The sequence below is a fragment of the Eschrichtius robustus genome, chromosome 18, assembly GCF_028021215.1.
Source record: "Eschrichtius robustus isolate mEscRob2 chromosome 18, mEscRob2.pri, whole genome shotgun sequence".
Classification (NCBI taxonomy): domain Eukaryota; kingdom Metazoa; phylum Chordata; class Mammalia; order Artiodactyla; family Eschrichtiidae; genus Eschrichtius; species Eschrichtius robustus.
In genome coordinates, this window is record NC_090841.1 from 18,597,494 (window position 1) to 18,616,830 (window position 19,337).

General features: G+C 36.0%; 1 protein-coding gene and 1 non-coding gene across 3 annotated transcripts in view; one reads left to right on the top strand and one right to left on the bottom strand.

Moving 5' to 3' along the window:
* The window catches only part of KPNA3 (karyopherin subunit alpha 3), a 119,047-nt gene that overhangs the window by 97,014 nt on the left and 2,696 nt on the right, over positions 1-19,337 (top strand). For both annotated transcript variants that reach the window (XM_068527063.1, XM_068527062.1), the window contains exons 10-16: positions 786-830; positions 12,685-12,816; positions 13,749-13,877; positions 16,425-16,529; positions 16,628-16,699; positions 16,859-17,021; positions 19,043-19,137. In XM_068527063.1, coding sequence (XP_068383164.1) covers positions 786-830; positions 12,685-12,816; positions 13,749-13,877; positions 16,425-16,529; positions 16,628-16,699; positions 16,859-17,021; positions 19,043-19,137 — 741 coding nt within the window. The remainder of the gene's footprint in view (positions 1-785; positions 831-12,684; positions 12,817-13,748; positions 13,878-16,424; positions 16,530-16,627; positions 16,700-16,858; positions 17,022-19,042; positions 19,138-19,337) is intronic.
* Positions 1,688-1,794, bottom strand: LOC137752294 (U6 spliceosomal RNA). Its single transcript, XR_011071139.1, has one exon. It is a non-coding gene; the product is annotated as a U6 spliceosomal RNA (small nuclear RNA).

Sequence of the window (19,337 nt, forward strand, 5' to 3'; positions counted from 1 at the left end):
CCTGCTACTGCCCCCTCCCTCCCAGCTTTAAAAGAAGATCTGTAATGCCTGAATTCAACAAACTTTATACTTTATACTGGTCATAATTTTCTTGACTAAATCTGAGGTCGAAAACTTTAATTTGACTCAAGTAGCTAAATAAAATCTTATTTTTACTTTAAGCAGATAAGTGAGACAATGACAGCAGTTTTAAGAATAGCTTTTTAGTTTTTTTTAATAATGCACTAGTTTTTTTAATATTTATTTTACTTATTTATTTATTTTTTTATTTTTGGCTGTGTCGGGTCTTAGTTGCGGCATGCGGGCTCTTTGTTGCAGCACGTGGGCTCTGTAGTTGTGGTGCATGGGCTCAGTAGTTGCAGCGTGCGGGCTTAGTTGCCCTGTGGCATGTGGGATCTTAGTTCCTCGACCAAGGATCAAACCCACGTCCCCTGCATTGGAAGGCGGATTCTTAAAATAGCTATACTACATACTTGCATCTCCATTCTTTCCAGTTGACATATGTCATAAAGAAGGTTATTGAAAACAAATGTTTTTCCTTTAAGGTACATTAATCTCTGCCAGACTTACTTGAATATTTCAATTAGACATCTGAAATATTTTTTTGGTTTTTCAGATTGAATTTATCATATTTTTATTTTCCTAATAGAGATTCAAACAAACTTAATGTTGTTTTTCTTGCCCTGCAAATAGTATTTACTGCTTTTTTTAATCACAGTTATTCATTTTTACAAAGACGTCTTCATCAACTCTAGTATTATTTATTGTTTGTCTTCTTTCCTCAGATTTTGCCAGCATTATGTGTCCTCATATACCATACGGACATAAACGTAAGTAAAGCAGAAGCTTAGATTTGGGATTTTGCTCTGGATGGGACTGAAAGGGTTTTTATTATTATTTTTTAAAAGGGTTATTTATTCTTATGCTTTTAATAAGTGTCAGCATATATCTTATTAACTTGTCAAGCTTCCACAATGTATGTGGTTTTCAGAAACAGGATTAAAGTTAAATTAAGTTTGTATCTTACATCATTCAGATAGCAAAAATGCTAACTTTAGAGAAATTATCACATACGTAGTTAATTTAGTTATTTGTATCATAATAGTAGTGTTTTAAAGTATTAATATTTATAAAGCGGTAAAAGCTTTATAAAGCTTCTTCATATTTTTTTAAAATCTCATTTGATTCTTAAAATAGGTAGGCTAGATATTATTGTCCCCATTTTACAGAGTAAGAAACTGGGCCTCAGGGAAACATTAAGTGACTTACCCGAAGCTGCAGAGTTTGTAACGGTCACAGTCGGTATTTAAAACTGAGATCTTCTGATGACAGATCGTGTTTACTTTCTGTGAAACCACACTAACGCCCATGCTACAACCTTTTGAGATACAATATTGAAGGATATCAAGTATAGTTTTATTTTTATTTTTTTAACATCTTTATTGGAGGATAATTGCTTTACAGTGGTGTGTTAATTTCTGCTTTATAACAAAGTGAATCAGCTACACATATACATATATCCCCATACCTCCTCCCTCTTGCGTCTCCCTCCCACCCTCCCTATCCCACCCCTCTAGGTGGTCACAAAGCACCAAGCTGATCTCCCTGTGCTGTGTGGCTGCTTCCCACTCGCTATCTATTTTACATTTGGTAGTGTATATATGTCAATGCCACTCTCTCACTTCGTAAAAATATGGAACGCTTCACGAATTTGCGTGTCACCCTGGTGCAGGGGCCATGCTAATCTTCTCTGTATCGTTCCAGTTTTAGTATATGTGCTGCTGAAGCGAGCACTCAAGTATAGTTTTAAATGCAAAGGCATCTTTACATGATTTGTTCATTACATGAGATTTAGTTAAGCAATTACTATATATATGCCGGCAAATTTTTTATCAGGCAGTCTGAAAATTCTCCTGAATGTAGCAAGGCTAAAAGTTAAATTCTTCCACAGAGTAAAACAATGGATAAATTTCAGTGAAATTTCAGTGAATTTAGAACTGATTCTAGCGTTGATCTAGCATTAATTTGGCTTCTAATGTTCCAACTAAGATCTCTTTCTGATTTGTTGTATGTTTGTGTTTTTATAATCCTATCTTTGTTTATACACACACACACACATAATATGTATGTATGTGAGTGTCAGAATTATGTGTGATTTATCATTGGGATGAGGAAAATGCATCTTTGCTAATAACATTTCTCAAGAGGCAATGTATAGTTCCTGTATAAATATTGAACTGCACGTTTCGCTAGTTAATTTTAGGACTTAAAGTTCTTAGGAGGGTGTCTTTTAAAGGTAACTAAAGTAACTTTTTATTTGTGAAGTGTTAGCCTGAACTGTCATAAAAATTAAGTGAAAACTGTTTAGTTATATACTGTCCGGTTTTCAAAATGGATGTAAAAGTGACTTAGCAACAGACCTAAGTTAATAAATATCTTAAAAGAAAGGGGGAGGAGGTAAAATTATTTTTATAAATGTATTTGTTGTTATTGAATGCTAAATTTAGTCCTAAGCTTTCTGAAAGCCAAAATTAAAAGGCAAGTAAGCAAAATATCTGATATTTCCATCAAGACATTTCCCCTAGGACATTATGGAATTGATTATAGGCAAATAAAAGCTTCCACCACTTATTGGTCTTGTTAATTTGAAAGCTAGAGGTATTAAAGTGATGAAGTACTGTAGTTATAAGTATGTTTATCGAGTTTAACAAACACAGATTGTTCCACTTAAGCCAGAATTGCACAGAGAATTGTAGGCACAGAGATGAAGAAGACATAGAGGCCCTGCTCTCTAAGACCTCGACATTAGTAGCAGGTAAAAAGAGTGAATGGAATGAACTTTCGTCAGTTACTTGCTATACTAAATCTGTTTCTATAATCTCCTTTTATCTTACCAGCACCCTTATGAGATAAGTTTTGTTCTCTTATTTTACAAGTAAGGAGATTGAAACTTAGTCAAGTAAAATAACCTAACTAAGGTCATACAGTGCATAAAAGCCATGGCTGAGAATTGAAGCCAAGTCCAAGGCCTATGCTCTTTCATACCATGATCACATAAGCACACAATATGTGTGCAAACAAACAAGAAAGGAAAAGTAAAACAGAGGAATGACCAAAATGCTAGAATTACAGAAGCACATATTCTCTCTGGCAACCAGAAAGCTTCATTGAGGAAGTAACATTTGAAATAAGCATTATAAGGAGATGGTGGTGGAAGTGGTGATAAAAGTGAAAAAGATGATTATGTTAATAGTTAGCATTTATTAAGGGTTTAAAGTGTGCCAGGCACTGTTTTAAGTACTTTTCATATGTTTACTCATTTATTCCTTATAAAAATCCTATGCGATTGGTTACTATAATTATCTCCATCTTACAAACAAGGTAAAAAGAAAACAGATAGTTAAGTAATTTGTCTAAAGTCATACAACTAGGATAAGAAGGATTTTGTCACGTTGAAAAGGTCATTTCAGGTACGTGAGGAGCAATAATAAGGAATCAAGAGAACACATGGAGGGTGTGGAGAATACAGGTGGTTAATAAACCAACACGTTTGCTGGGGAGTTAAGTTTCAGGGTTTTGAATGCTGTTTTAAGGAATTTGGGCTTATGTTGTAATCAGTGCAGAGTCATTGAAGATTTTCAAATAGAGGAGTGATATGCTCATGTCTGTTATAGTCAGATAACTTGGAAGAGGCAAGGAGGGTCTGGAATGGGGAAAGTTTGAGTGTAGGCTGGCCTATTTTACTATCATAATAGGTTTAAGGAAGTTGATGAAGGTATGAACCCAAAGCAGTAATGGTTAGGAGAGAGAAAGTGAGTTAGAACTTCAAGAGGAAAGGATCAAAGAGAAGGAGAAGTAAAAATTACTTTGGTTTCTAACTTGGCAATCTAAATGGATAATAATGCCATGAACCATCAGGAGTCAAGCAAACGGATGAGACTGGTAGAGGAAGATGATGAGTTTATTGTAGGACAGACACATTCATTCTGATTTATTTGTTGTTTCTCTGTAGTAATGTTTCCAGGAAGGAAAAGGCCATACATCTTTGAGATTTATCAGTACTTAAGAGATTCATGAAAATATGGACATGGAGTAAGATTCAGAAAAAGGGCTAAAAATTGAATTCTGAGGAATTCTCTGCATTTGAGCAGTGGTAACAAGGGAAAAGGAACCAGCCAAGGAGTTTTTTAAAGTAGAGAGACGGAAGCATAAATTGTGAAGCAAAGAGTGGGGAAAAAAATAAGGCAGAGATTTAGCAGGTTCTAGATCATACAGAGTCTTGTATACCACCTTAGGATCCATGTATCCTCTTTATGTAGCTGAGAGGGAGCTACATTATGGATTGATAATTTATACCAATTATGAGTGGAGTGTAGATTTTAGAGGAAAGTGGAGTTGAGAAGACAGATTGGTGTTGATTTTGTAGTATGAATGAGAGAAAATGAGGACCAAAACCAGAGCTTAGACATTAGGAATAAAAAGACAAGGGAGGACTGTAGAAATGTTTAGATGATAAATTTGCTGGGTTTGATATGGGTGGTGAGAGAAGAGAGGAGTCAGGGATAATACCCAACTTTCTAACTTGGGTCTTAGGGTAGGACACAACAGAAAAGAAGAATAGCGGCAAGGGGAGGTATAAAACAGCAGGAAAGACTTCATTTATGAGACAGTCACTAGTGGGACTGCTGGAGAAGCTGCGTTAGGGTGTGGAGAGAATTAGGTGGTTTATGGACATTCATATGCCTTTGTGACGTTAGAAGAAGCACTGAATATTGACCCCCGAGGACTAGAGAAGAAATCTGGACTGATTCAGGTCAGTCTGTGTTCATTTGCTTTCTAGTTATTGTGCTTCTTAAAGTTAAGGTGCAATTGCAGTGATTCTGTAGCATTTGGTTTTCCTGTCCTTTTTGAAGTTGTTCATCCATGGCTTGACATGCCCAGATAATTTTGAGTATTATCTAACTTTTGATACAAATCTACTGCTGTTACAAATGAAGTTAATCAGTTGTAGCAGATTGGTTATGTGCGGAGACTTGATGGTTAGTGACACTTGATGATATGTCAGGGGTCCCCGAGACCACCTTCAGGTTCAGTGATTTGCTAGAAGGAATCACTGAGAAGCTTTTATACTCATGCTTGTAATTTATAGCAAAAGGGTACAGATTTGTTTAGGGAAAACTCAGTCTTTTCCTTCCTGTATAGGGAAAAACCCAGTTCTTCCCTACGGTGCATATCTCTCCTATGTGTCTCCTTCACTACTTGTACAGAACACTTCACTGCTCATACTTCTGGTCACCAAATGTGTTGAGCAGGGCTGGGGGGGAGGGTGCCCCACAACAACAAGTAAGTCTCTGTGACCCACTAGGTGTCCTACAATTTAATTCAGTTCCAACACTACCCAGAAATAGTGTCAGATCCCACAGGTTAAGGACTCAGTCCCACATGATGGCCACCTCTTCCCCCAGCCCACAGGCACACTTCAGATGCCAGTCACAAAGTCACAAGCCCTGTGCTTCTGACCACCTAGCTATAGATTAGAGGTTTCAAAGACCCCCTCCTTGGGTTCTATTAATTTGCTAGAGCAGCTCAAAGAACTCAGGGAAACAGTTACATTTACTAGTTTATTAAAGGATATGATAAAAGATACAGATGAACAGCCAGATGAAGAGATACATAGGGCGAGATCTGGGAGGGTCCTATCCCCGTGAAGCTGGGGTATGTCAGCCTCCTGGTGTGGGTGTGTTCGCCAGCCTGGAAGCTTTTCACACCCCCTACTGTTGGGATTTTATGGAGGTTTCCAAATGTAGGCATGATCAGTTGTTAACTCTGCTTCTAGCCCCTCTCCACTCTCTGGAGAGTGAGGAGCAGGGCTGAAATTTCCAAGCTTCTAATCATGGCTCGGTCTTTCTGGTGACCAGCCTTCATCCAGGAGGCCATCCAGAGTTACCTCATTAGAGCAAAAGATGCTCCTAGTGCTCTTATCACTTAGGACATTACAAGGGTGTCAAGGATGGGGTCAAAGACCAGATACTGGAAAAAGAGACGCTCTTAATGTTCTTACCACTTAGGAATTTTAAGGTTTTAGAGCCCTGTGCTAGAAACTGGGGGCAGAGACTAGTATATTTCTTACCATTTCACAAGATTAAAATCAACAAAGGCTAAAGGTACATAGGGCAGAGTTTAGGAGGACCCAGGTGCAAGTTTCCAGTTGTCCTTTCCCAGTAGATTGGTAAGGACAATACTTTATTCTCCCATCAACCATGTGTGGCGACACATATCAAGTATTACCAACCAGGAAGCTCCTGAACTTTGATGTGTCCAGGGTTTTTACTGGAGAGTCAGTCACATAGGCTGACTGACCTTAACTACTCAGTCTCTATCCCCTCCCAGGAGTCAGACTGATACAGTGTGGCCCAGGGTCTCAGGAATGCAATGTTATTAATAAGCAGGATAATCCCAGGGCTCAGAGGTTATCTTGAAGGAGCTGATCAAGGACCAGTCCTTTCTTTGGAATGTATAGGATTTGAGCACCCTGAGCTTACTCAGTTACCCTTTACTGCATATAAGGATAAGTATGCAGTTTTAACTTGGTTCAGCTCTAGTTGTCTCTAAAGCATGTGTGATGTTAACATTCCATAGACATTCTACAGACACCTACTAGGAAATGCTGTACATGTTAATAGCAGTTTTCGGTAAGGGTGCCTAACAGGACATGATTTGTTAGCATATTTACTGGAGGTGGTAAAAATTGGTAAAGCTCTTTGAGCTGAGTATATTATTGTTTGGAGACTTCGGATTGCTAGAGATTTTCCTTTGGTTCATAAGATACCAGTTTTCAAGAAGTTTGTTCAATACATTGACCCTTTGAGTTGCCTATCTTTTCCGTGTGTATATGTGTCTCATACTGTGTGTCTAGAGATCAGCTTTCTAGCAGTCTTCAAGTACATGAAATATTGCTGAAGTAAAAAATTTTAAATGTTTCTAGCCCAGAAAAAGACATAGTGAAAAATAAAGTAGCTCAGGATTGCCAAAGACTTCATTGGCACATGATTAATCTGACTATTAGCTGGAAGGAAAAGAGTTCACTCATTGACTATTAGTGACTGTAAAAGCCAGACATTTTACCATAGAAATCCAGAAAAAGGGAAAAACCAAGAAAAAAGAATATTGGAGGAGGTGTAAAATAGCAGAAGCAGCTCAGATGGGAAAAGGCAGCAAAAGGTAAAATTACAAATGTCAAAGACATTGAGCAGCTGTTAGCCTGATTATGGAGATGAGGAAAGCAAACTGATGAAAATAGAAGAAACTAGAATAGCCTGATAATCTTGTGCTGTGAATTTCAAAGTTTTAAAGCATTTTTAAAATGAGATTTTCAGTGAAGGCCCAATATATTATAAAACAAAATTAAAGAGAGACTAGAAGAGTCTTTACAGCTTCAGGGGGCCTGTGACCTAGCTATAGCTTACTTTCCCCCACCGGCCTTTGAGGTGGTGTCATGAAGATCCAACCAAAAACCATTAATTGATCTCAGCTTAGAAATCTTAAATATTTCATTTTTCTAGGCCACTGTATATTAGAAAAGAATGGTTTTCTGCTAATAGTAGGGAGGTATAATGGAAAAAAGTTACCTTTCATTTAGCAGCTTCCTAAAACATCACAGGCCAAGGCAACCAAGTATTGTTCTGCACAGTATTCCATTTTGCGGCTATGGTTTATTCAAACACACTATTTTGGGTAGGCATTTAGGCCATTTCTTGAATTTTGCAAATATGAATAATGTAGCGGGCAGTAATCCTGTGTGTTTTCATATTACTGGAGATATATTTCAGGGTAAATTCCTAGAAGCAGATTGCTAGGTCAAAGAGTGAATGCATTATAATTTTTGTTATACACTGCCAAATTCCCTGCCTTAGGGGCTGTGCCATTTGCATTCCCAGCAGCAACATACAAAAGTGACTTTCTTCATGGCCTTGTCCATGTGTTGTCATTTTAAAATTTTTGCCACTCTATGAGAAACTGTGTCTCATTTTTAATATGTGTTTCACTTGTGAGTGAAGTTGACCTTGATTTCATATGTTGAAGAACCATTTTTACATCTTTGCAAATAGCCTGTTCATCTTTATTGCTCATTTTCCATCAGATTTTTGGTCTCTTTTCCTTGGCTTTTAAGAGCTCTTTATGTATTAAGGACATTAACTCTTTATTTGTGAGATATATATATATAATCAAATATTTTCCTAATTTGTCCTTTGGCTTTGATATATTTTGCCATGCAGTTTTCTCCTTTTTATGTAATCAGATTTATCAGTCATTCCTTTTGTTGAATCTAGATTTTTTTCCTGAGTTATAGATGTTTTATTATGTTAAGGAGATATCCATAAAATCCCATTTTGAGTGTTGACATCAAGAATGAGTGTTGGAATTTTTCAGTGTCTATGGAGATGATTATATGATTTTCTCCGTAAGTCTATTAATATGACATATATTGATATTCCTAAAATTGAACCATCCTTGCATTCCGTGAGAAATCCCACTTGATTATCATATATTATTTTCTTAATGTAGTATGGGATCCTTTTCACTAATATTTTATTCAGAATTTTTACATCTCTATTCACATAAGATATTGGTCTACAGTTTTTTTATGCTATCTTTATTCGGTATTAATATTGTATTTTTATTGCATTTTACAAGTTTAGGTATTAACATTATGTTTCATTTGTTTTCTATGCTCTGGAACAATTTATATAGCCTGGGGTCTATCTGATCTTTGAAGATTTGGTAGTTTCCCCCTTGAAACCTTTTGGGTCTTGATACTTGTGTGATTAGTTCCCTGATAATTTTCTCTATTTTTGCTATTGAAATTGGCTTGTTGAAGCTCTCAATTTCTAGTGAGGTTAGTTTTTTGTAAACTACTGTCCAAGGAAATTATTCATTTCATCTAGGTTTTCAATTTTGCTTACATATAAGTATGCAAAGTAATCTCTTCATGATTTTTTTGTTTTAATTTACTGTTTCAAGAGTTATTTTCTTCATTATTTCTTATTTTGTACATTTGTGCTCCTCCTACCACTTCTCTAATTAACTAGGACTTTTTTTCAATTTTTTCAAAGAACTAGGGTTCTGATTTTTAATTAGATCTGTGGCTTTTCTGTTCTTTACTTCATTACTTTCTACTTTTGTACTTACTGTTTCTTTTTGCTTTCTTTTGGTTTGCTCTGGTTTTTTTTAAAATTTATTTATTTTTGGCTGCGTTGGGTCTACATTGCTGCGCACGGGCTTTCTCTAGTTGCGGTGAGGGGGGCCCCTCTTCCTTGTGGTGCGTGGGCTGCTCATTGCAGTGGCTTCTCTTGTTGTGGAGCACGGGATCTAGGCGCACGGGCTTCAGTAGTTGTGGCTCGCGGGCTCAGTAGTTGTGGCTTGCAGGCTCAGTAGCTGTGGCTCGGGGGCTCTAGAGCTCAGGCTCAGTAGTTGTGGCACACAGGCTTAGTTGTTCTGCGGCATGTGGGATCTTTCCGGCCCAGGGCTCGAACCCGTGTCCCCCGCACTGTGCCACCAGGGAAGTCCCTGCTCTGTTCTTTTTCTAGCTTTTTATTTGGGATCTATTTTCATTCTTTTAAGTTCTGTTGTATACATTTTTAAGGCTATGAACTTGCCTTTGAACACTGCTTTAAATAAATCCCATAGATTCTGATATGTGGTGTTTTCATTATAATTTTCTAGAAAATTTTTTCTGTTTTGTTGTTTTGTTTTTTTTTAATCCGAGTTGTTTAATATAAGGCTCTTAAATTTCCATATGGTATTTTGGTATTTATTAATATCTAATTTTATTGCCTTGTAATAGTTTTATAATATTTCTGCTTTATGTAATTGATGTTTTCTTTGGACCTAATAATATTTTTGTGCTCCATATGCAAGTTTATTTGTTATCAGGTTTAAATTTCGATGTATATTTATAAAATCTATATCCTCACTTTTTATCTACTTGACTTCTCATACTGACAACAGTGTATGAAAAATCTTTTATCAGTATATTTTTATTTTTTTCTTGCATCTTTTTAGTTTCTCCTTTGTAGTGGTATTTACAGGGTTACTTAGCGAATAGATGTTTTTAACAGTTACATGTTCATTATAAATTGTGGGATATAGCTTTACAAAGTAGCCTTCTTTATTCTTTGTAATACTTTGTAGAATGAATTCTACTGGTCTGCTAACGGGATTGCAGTCTCTGCTTTGTTATCATTTACTTGGTGTACCTTTGCTTGTCCCTTTATTTTTAGCCTTTTTGAATGACTGTTTTAGGTGTGTCTCTTGTATACAACATAGAATTGGGTTTTGTTTTAGGAGCCAATTTGAAAATCTTTTTCTTGTTACAGGTGAGTTAAGCCTGTTTCATATTGTTTGATATGCTTGGTTTCAACTCTGTCCTGTTATTTTGTGTTATAATTTCTGTGTGTTTTATTTTCTACTTAGTGTTCTTTCTTCTCTCTTTTAAAAATTTCTTTTGGTATTTAGGAATGTTTATTTTTGTTCTAATGTTACCTTTATTCTTATACCTTTTATAATGCCTTTTGTTTTTTTACTGTCTGGTTTGATAGGTTTAAATGGTATTTTTTGACTCCTGTCTTTACCCATACAGCAAGTGATGAGCTTATTTCTGTTTTCTCTTTTCTCACACCTCATTCTCCCATTTTTGAATCTAGGTTTGTGTCTTTTTCCCAATTTGGGAAGTTTTCCGTCATTATTTCTTCAGATATTTTTTTCAGCTTCACCTCTCTTTCTGGGGCTCTACTGACATAAATGTTATTATATCTTTTGTTATTATCCTACAGTTCCCTAAAGCTCTGTTCATTCTTTGCAATCTTTTTTTTTCTTGCCCAATTGGATGATTTGTATTGATCTGTCTTTGAGTTAGTTGATTTTGTTTTTTCTTCTCTCCCTTCTACTGTGGAGTCCTTCCAGTGAGTTTTAAATTTTGGCTACTGAGTTTATTAGTTTTAAAATCCATTTGGTTCTTCTTTATTTTTCCTATTTCTTTGCTGAGACTTACTATATTTCATTTGTTTCAAATGTGTTCATAATTGCATGCTGAAGTGTTTTTATGACAGTTACTTTAAAATCCTGTCAGATAATTCCAATATCTGCGTCATCTCAGTGTTGGCATCTGTTGGCTTTCTTTTCGTTTTTCAGTTGAGGTGATCCTGGTTCTTGATATGATGAGTTATTTTCAGCTGTAGCCTGCATTTTGAGTGTTATGTTATGAGACTCTGATTTCTATTTAAATCTTGCTACCTGTTACTGCCAGACTTGGTAGTAGACAAGCTTCACTCACACACACAGCATCTGTAGACACCCTCCAGCAAGGAGGCTTTCCTTGTGGGGGTAGGATGGTACATGGGTGGAGTTCCCAGGCATACCTTCTGTCCTCCCATTTGTCAAGTGCAATATTTCAATTTTTCTGGAACATATAACATTTAAATTATTCTTCCACTCTTATCTTCACATTTGTGTTAGTCTTTGATCTACAGTGAAATATTTCTTCAGTTATCTCTTAGTTGAATGAAGCTCATCCTCTGGTAAAGGTGTCAGCAAATTTTTCTATAGAAGACAGATAGTAAATCTTGTAGGCTTTCTGAGCCACATGGTCGCTGCCCCACTAAAGTGGAGTAGTTTTACTAGGATGTGTTACCTTTAAGCTCTTCATTCTGCTCTTCTCTGAAGTCTCACATAGCCTTAGGGCAGGAGGTCCAGACAAAAGGTAGAATTTAGTTTTTTCTCTTCTTACAGGTAATCTGAAATTTGTAGCATTCTCAGACTCCTAGTAATGTTGAAGGTGCAGGCTATATGTGGTTTTATTTGCTCTTGTTAATCCATATACTTTTTTGAAGGTTACTTGGAGAGATTTGAATTCAGGTGGCCGCTGTTATTTTAGAGCATCAAATGTCTTTAATTTGAATATTCTAATAGGAAACATCTCTGGATTTCACATGAGATCAGGCCTGTGCTTACATTCCTCTGTGAAGACACCAAGGAAAACCACATATAAGCTCTTTGACTTTGAATGAGTCAACAAACCTGAGCTTGTTTTTTATTATTTGCAAAATTAGATGGGTGTAAGGCAGGGTTTATACTGTATGCTCTTCAATTGGGACATTTTTCAAGAAATTTACAAATAATTAATTGTTTCCCCAAAGTTAAAATGCCAAGCCATTTCTTTTATGTTTACTTTAATAGTCTGAAAAATTGCGTTGCTCAACATGTTTGAAAACTACTAACATGGATAAATGATCTCTTTGGGCTCTTCTAAACTGGAAGCAGCATGATATATTGGTCTCATTCTATGTATAAAGTGTTTCCTTGTGATTATTGGGTATTTAGTTTGTGGGGGCAGGGAGAATTACTTTTCTGCCTGTTTTTAAATTTATCTACCTAATATATAGATATGGAAGTTAAGGTAGAAGTTGTCCCAGACTTCTGTGTCTCACTTTCGTGGAGAGTGGCCTGAGGTAGCCATTGAGAGAGTTTTATCTACTACATAGTAGATGTATCAGCTTAGCAGATATTTTTGCTACCAAGCTAAAACAAAATTCAGTTACTTTTTATGTCACCATTCCATAAGTGTGTTATGTATCTCAAACATTCAAACAAATACATTAAGTGGTAATTCTTTTTTATTTCCTGAAGATTCTTGTGGATACTGTTTGGGCACTGTCATACCTGACAGATGGAGGTAATGAGCAGATACAGATGGTTATTGATTCAGGGGTTGTGCCATTTCTTGTGCCCCTTCTGAGCCACCAGGAAGTGAAAGTTCAAGTAAGTACTTAAACATTTTTTCTTACTTGTGTAAAGTTTGTATTTGCTATAACTAGTTAACTTGTACAACCAGGCTTCAGTTCTGTCTATATGCACATTTCTTCAATATTTCTTGTGCTATTTTACTGAATCTACTTTTGTTGATTTCTAAATCTTCATCTCATCCAGATTCTTTGCTGAGTTGCAGACTCATATAGCCAATTGTCCTTGAGTCCTTAGACATATCCTCTAAGAACTCCATTATCATTTCAACCAGACAAAAATGAACATACCATCTTCTCCCACAAACCTGCTCCTCTTCCTATATCCCCTTGCAGTGGACAGCATAGTCCAAGCTAGAAACCTTGATATTCCTCCTCTTGTCTCCCCTCCATTATGAAACCCTGTCAATCCTTATTATATAGCTTTCAAATCTGTTTTCTCCTTGTATCTAGAGCCACTGATTTAGTTCAAGATTTATTTTCTTTCCTCTGGGTAATTGCAACAGCTTCCAAACTGCATTTTCTCCTCTCCCTCTCGTTTCTCCTCACTCTAATTAGGGATACATGGCTGATAGATCTGTTCATCCCACTTCTGCCAAAGTGACTTTCTAGATAGAAATGTGTGCCTGTTAGAGGCCTTTATTAAAATCTTTCTGTGGTGCCAATTTAGTAATAGGTAAAAACAGCTGTTAAAAAAGGACCTTTACAATTTTTATTTTAATATTTTTTCCAACTATTTTCCACACAATTTTTCTATATAGTTCCAGTTTTCATAAGACTATTGTTTAACGTTCAAAACTACTTCCCAGTTCTGTGAAATGATTTGTGTAAGAATGCAGTAAATTTTAATCATTCACCCTTTGCATTTTTACATTTTCTCAGGATTATAAAGAACATAGTATCAGTTTCATCATAAAAAAATTTATAGAAAACATTTTATCCCCACCCCAGACAGCAGCACTCAGAGCGGTTGGCAACATAGTGACAGGTACTGACGAGCAGACCCAGGTTGTTCTCAACTGCGATGTCCTGTCACACTTCCCAAATCTCTTATCACACCCAAAAGAGAAGATAAATAAGGTAAGGCGTATAACAGCCTTGTCAGTGCATTTCTTTCTCTTTGTATATCTCAATTTTGACTGCCTTCTTGTTTCTGTTTCTGTTCCTGTTTGCTTGTGATCCTCTTCAAAACCACTCTAGTTAAGATGAGAATTATTTCACATCACCTCTGCAGTTATTTTGTTTCAGTTTTTAATTGCTTGCTATTAAGTGCTGCCATGATCATCACAGAATAAAATTATTTTTATATTAACCAATGTTTTTATTTCAATAGATTGAGCAGTAGCAAATTAGTAGCCACTAGATGAGAGCACATATAAAATTTTCCATTGGGTGGCCGATATCTTTTTTTTTTTTTTTTTTTGCTGGTGTGTTTTATAAACAAATCATAATTTAATCTCCCTATGAAATTAGACTGAACGAAAAACTGCAGTGCCTAAATTAAAGGATCATTAAAATTGCTTTTTTTTAAAAAAAAGATTTTAAGCTTAAGATACAATCTTACTGTTAAATATGTGCTTAAGTACTCTAGTCTTCATGTCTGGCTTATTTCATATTGCATGTTTTCAAGGTTCATCCATGTTGGAGCATGTTTCAGAACTTCATTCCTTTTTATGGCTGAATAAATATTCCATTGTGCCTATATACCATATTTTGTTTATTCGTCCATTTGTTGATGGATATTTGGATTATTTCTACCTTTTGGCTACTATGAATAATAATGCTGCTAGGAACATTGGTTTGAGTCCCTGCTTTTAGTTCCTTTGGGTATATATCTATGAGTAGAACTGTCAAGTCATATGGTAATTGCATGTTCAAGTTTTTGAGGAACCACCAAGCTCTTTTCCATAGGAGCTGCACCATTTTACATTCCTACAAGCAATGTTATGAGGGATCCAGTTCCTTTTTTTAATTATTATTATAGCCACCCAGTACTGTGAAGTGGGGTCTCATGATTTTGATTTGCATTTAATTTAATACAGTTTTATCTGCCTGAAATGCCACTATCCCTCAAACTAACAAAACTGATCATTTCTTCTTTGTCATAATTATATTTATATAGTTGCATGACTATAATTTGACAGTTGGATTCTTTTTTAATATTTATTTATTTATTCATTCATTCATTCATTCATTTTGTCTGTTCTGGGTCCCAGTTGTGGTATGCGGAATCTGAGTTCCCTGACCAGGGATTGAACCCAGGCCACGGCAGTGAAAGCGCCGAATCCTAATCACTAGACCACCAGGGTACTCTCCTACAATCTTTTAATTGTAGAGGAGGAAGAAGATACACATTTGACACTAAACTTATAATAAACCTATTTGTTCATGACATAAATCATTTAAGGTTACAATAAAATTTGTTATATAGACCATCCTAGACTAGTTAGAAGCTTAAGTTCTAAACATATCTTGCAAGTAAAAATTTTTTTTAATTATTTATTTTCTTTATATTTTTGGCTGCACTGGGTCTTAGTTGTGGCGCTTGGGATCTTTGTTGAGGCCTGCGGGACCTTCCATTGGGGCGCCCTGGCTTCTCTCTAGTTGTGGCGTGCGGGTTTTCTCTCTCTAGTTGTGGTGCGCAGGTTTTCTCTCTCTAGTTGTGGCGCGCGGGTGTCAGAGCACGTAGGCTCTATAGTTTTGCGGCACGCGTGCTCTCTCGTCGTTGAGGCGCGCAAGCTCAGTAGTTGCGGCGTGTGGGCTTAGTTGCCCCGTGGCATTTGGGATCTTCCCAGACCAGGGATTGGACCCACGTCCCCTGCATTGGAAGACAGATTCTTTACCACTTGTCCACCAGGGAAGTCCCTGCAAGTAAATATTTTTACAATAAAATCATTCACCTTTCTTAGAAATAGTTTTAACACAAAGTATTAGGAACTTCAGTCTTCTATTTATTTCTATCATCTGTCTTCTAGAGGGAGCTCATGCACCAAAAATACAAGGTCCACGAGTAAAGACTTTTGTCTGTTTTTTTCACTGCCATATCACCATTGTCTAAAATAGTGCCTCCGGTATAGTCCTAGGTATCTATATTATTGAAGGTTATGCTAGGTTAATGGGCCCAGATATTATGGATAGAAGGTTCCTTATATGTTTAAAATGGGAGATTCTGTATAACCTAATCACTCTTAGATGCATTTCCCTTAATGCAGCTGAGGTGACTTGTTACTGTATATATAAGCTACATTAAAATAAAAATATAGGGTTTCCCTGGTGGCGCAGTGGTTGAGAATCGGCCTGCCAATGCAGGGGACATGGGTTCGAGCCCTGGTCTGGGAGGATCCCACATGCCGCGGAGCAACTAGGCCCGTGAGCCACAATTACTGAGCTTGCGCGTCTGGAGCCTGTGCTCCGCAACAAGAGAGGCCGCGATAGTGAGAGGCCCGCGCATCGCGATGAAGAGTGGCCCCCACTTGCCGCAACTGGAGAAAGCCCTCGCACAGAAACGAAGACCCAGCACAGCCAAAAATAATTAATTAATTAATTAATTAATTAAAAATAAAAATATAAACAAGTTAAAGATACAATTTTTCAAATAAAGTTGCCCTTTATTTTGTTCAATTACAGGAAGCAGTGTGGTTCCTTTCCAACATTACAGCAGGCAACCAGCAACAAGTTCAAGCTGTAATAGATGCTGGATTAATCCCTATGATTATTCATCAACTTGCCAAGGTCAGTCATTGTTATGAGTTCATCATGTCTGTTAATATATTATAACCGAGACTTTTTGACCAAAAAATTCATTTTAACATTTCTTTTTTAACCTTCAGGGGGACTTTGGAACACAAAAAGAAGCTGCTTGGGCAATTAGCAACTTAACAATAAGTGGCAGAAAAGATCAAGTGAGTTTGGAAAAAAACTGTTAATAGTTGTTAATACTGGAAAGCATACTACTCTCTTAGGTTTAGGAGTTGTTGATCGTTTATAAGCCCTGTACTGTGTTCTTTTGGGGGAAAAGATAATTATCTAAATAAGAGTATCTCTTCTCTTCTGTTGTCTAGGTTGAGTACCTTGTACAGCAGAATGTAATACCACCATTCTGTAATTTACTGTCAGTAAAAGATTCTCAAGTTGTTCAGGTGGTTCTAGATGGTCTGAAAAACATTCTGATAATGGCTGGTGATGAAGCAAGCACAATAGCTGAAATAATAGAAGAATGCGGAGGTAAGAGGGTTGATTAAAGAAAAATAGTTGAGCACTGGAACTCTGAAACATTAGTTCCTTTAAAGACAGCTAATTAGAAAGAAAACTTAGGATATATTGCTATTAATATTAACATCATCGGAGGATGTTGCTATTCTTTGTTTGCTATATTAGTAGTCCAAGAAGATTTTCCAGAAAACAACCGGTTGTGAAAGTCACGCCATAACATTCCTAGAGGTTGACAATTCTTTTCAGGAAACACAAATACTCCTCCTGAAGTCACATTGCATAAGAGCAAATTAAAAGCTCTGAAAACCACTATAATAGAGAAACTTACAGGCTTTGTTTAATTCGGCATTTCTCAAACTCCTTGACAGTAAAACACTTGTTTTCATGTTATACCTATTATCATGTGATTCTGTGGACCTCACTTTGTGAAATACTATTCCATATATTGGAATAGGTTATGGAAAAGGTTAATGATTTCACAGTCATCTAGATATTTTGTTTCAGTCTTATGATTGCTAGAACTCCATGCTAGGGTGATTACTACAGAAATTACTTTGAAATTTTAATAAGAAAGAACTGTGATTTGAAATACTATATCATTATTTTCTCTGGTAATGACATACGAAGCATATATTTTAAAATTCTGTTTTTAAAGATGCCTGTTCAATGTGTACTAAATTGCTCAAACCTTAAATTAACTTATCTTAATGTTATGTTTTATTTTATACATTTTGTTGACTAATTTGTTTGATTATACTACCGAGTTTATTTTTTTAAGAGAAAACAAATGTGATAGCATCATAGAATGTTCAGACTGGAAGTATTTTCTTAATAACAAGAAGAAAATATTCTGGAGATGTTAAGGAGTTTTGTCCACGGTCAGGGAAGTAGTTAGTGATAGAAGCATAATTAAAAGCCAGATCTTCTTACTGTACTACTATCAATTCACTGTTTATTTTGTTTTAAGATGTTTTACTTTTTAAATAATTTGAAATGAACACTGTAGTCTGGTTCAGAACAACTTAACCCAGAAAGTTTGAGCTTGTTACTCCAGCTTTTTATCAAGATAGTTGCTTCTGTCTATGAGATAAATACTTATAATTAGGATACATATTTACTTATTTTATGATTTTATAAGGCACTCTACATCCATTATCTTTGACACCTATTTTCCCATTTTTCTGGTTTGAATATTACTATATAAAAAATGAAACTATTTCAAAATAACTTAGCTAAAAAGGCATTTCAAGGAAGAATATTTATTACTAAGGATTTTACAGACTTATTATGTACATGATACATGGAGTAAATATATTGGGAATATAAATAAAGGCATTCTATAGTTACTTTTCTGAAAAAATATTTCCCAGATTCACTGTAGCTATAGGACATAAGCACCCTATTCATTTTTTTTTTTTTTAAAGAAATTATTTCAGGGACTTCCCTGGTTGTCCAGTGGTTAAGACACTGTGCTTCCACTGCAGGGGACATGGGTTTGATCCCTGGTTGGGGAAGTTCCACATGCCCCATGATGCGGCCAAAAAAAAAAGAAATTACTTCAAAATTTAAAGTTTTATCTTATATTTATATCAATCATTAAGTAACATTTGGAAAACAAAGAGAAGGATAAAAATTACTGTATGCAACAGTATGATTATATTAAATGAGTCCTGGCATGGGGGGCAGAGATCTTGGTTCTAGTTCTGTCACTAACTTGCCATGTAACCTGAAATAAATCCCTTTACATCTCTGTGCCACAGCTTCCTCATCTGTCAAATGGGGTATTTAGGTGTTTTTTAAGCTGCCTGGCTCAGGGACCAGGATACCTCTAGGGCTTCTAAAGAGGAAGAAATTAGTGGGATGCTGGCCCTCTAACCAGAGAAGCTCAGGGTTTTATCTGTATTTTAGATGAACTGTCATCTTTGGAGGGTGGTGAGAGGGTGTTCTGAGTTCTTTAGGATTTTCCATGATTACAATGAGCACAGTTTTTATTAGTATGTGCCTAATTATTTTGACTATTTTATTTTTATCAGGTTTGGAGAAAATTGAAGTTTTACAGCAGCATGAAAATGAAGACATATATAAATTAGCATTTGAAATCATAGATCAGTATTTCTCTGGTGATGATGTAAGTATATATTAAAGTATGATGTATCTACATGTACATTAAAATCTATACATAAAGTAAGTTTTCTAAGAATTTTCCATAACTAAATTTATACTGTATTTCTGTCACCTTGTTGCTTTTGTAGTTTGTTAAATGGGAAGAAATGGTAATTATAGAAATGATGTATGTTCAGATAGGTAAAGTAAATCTACAGATACAGG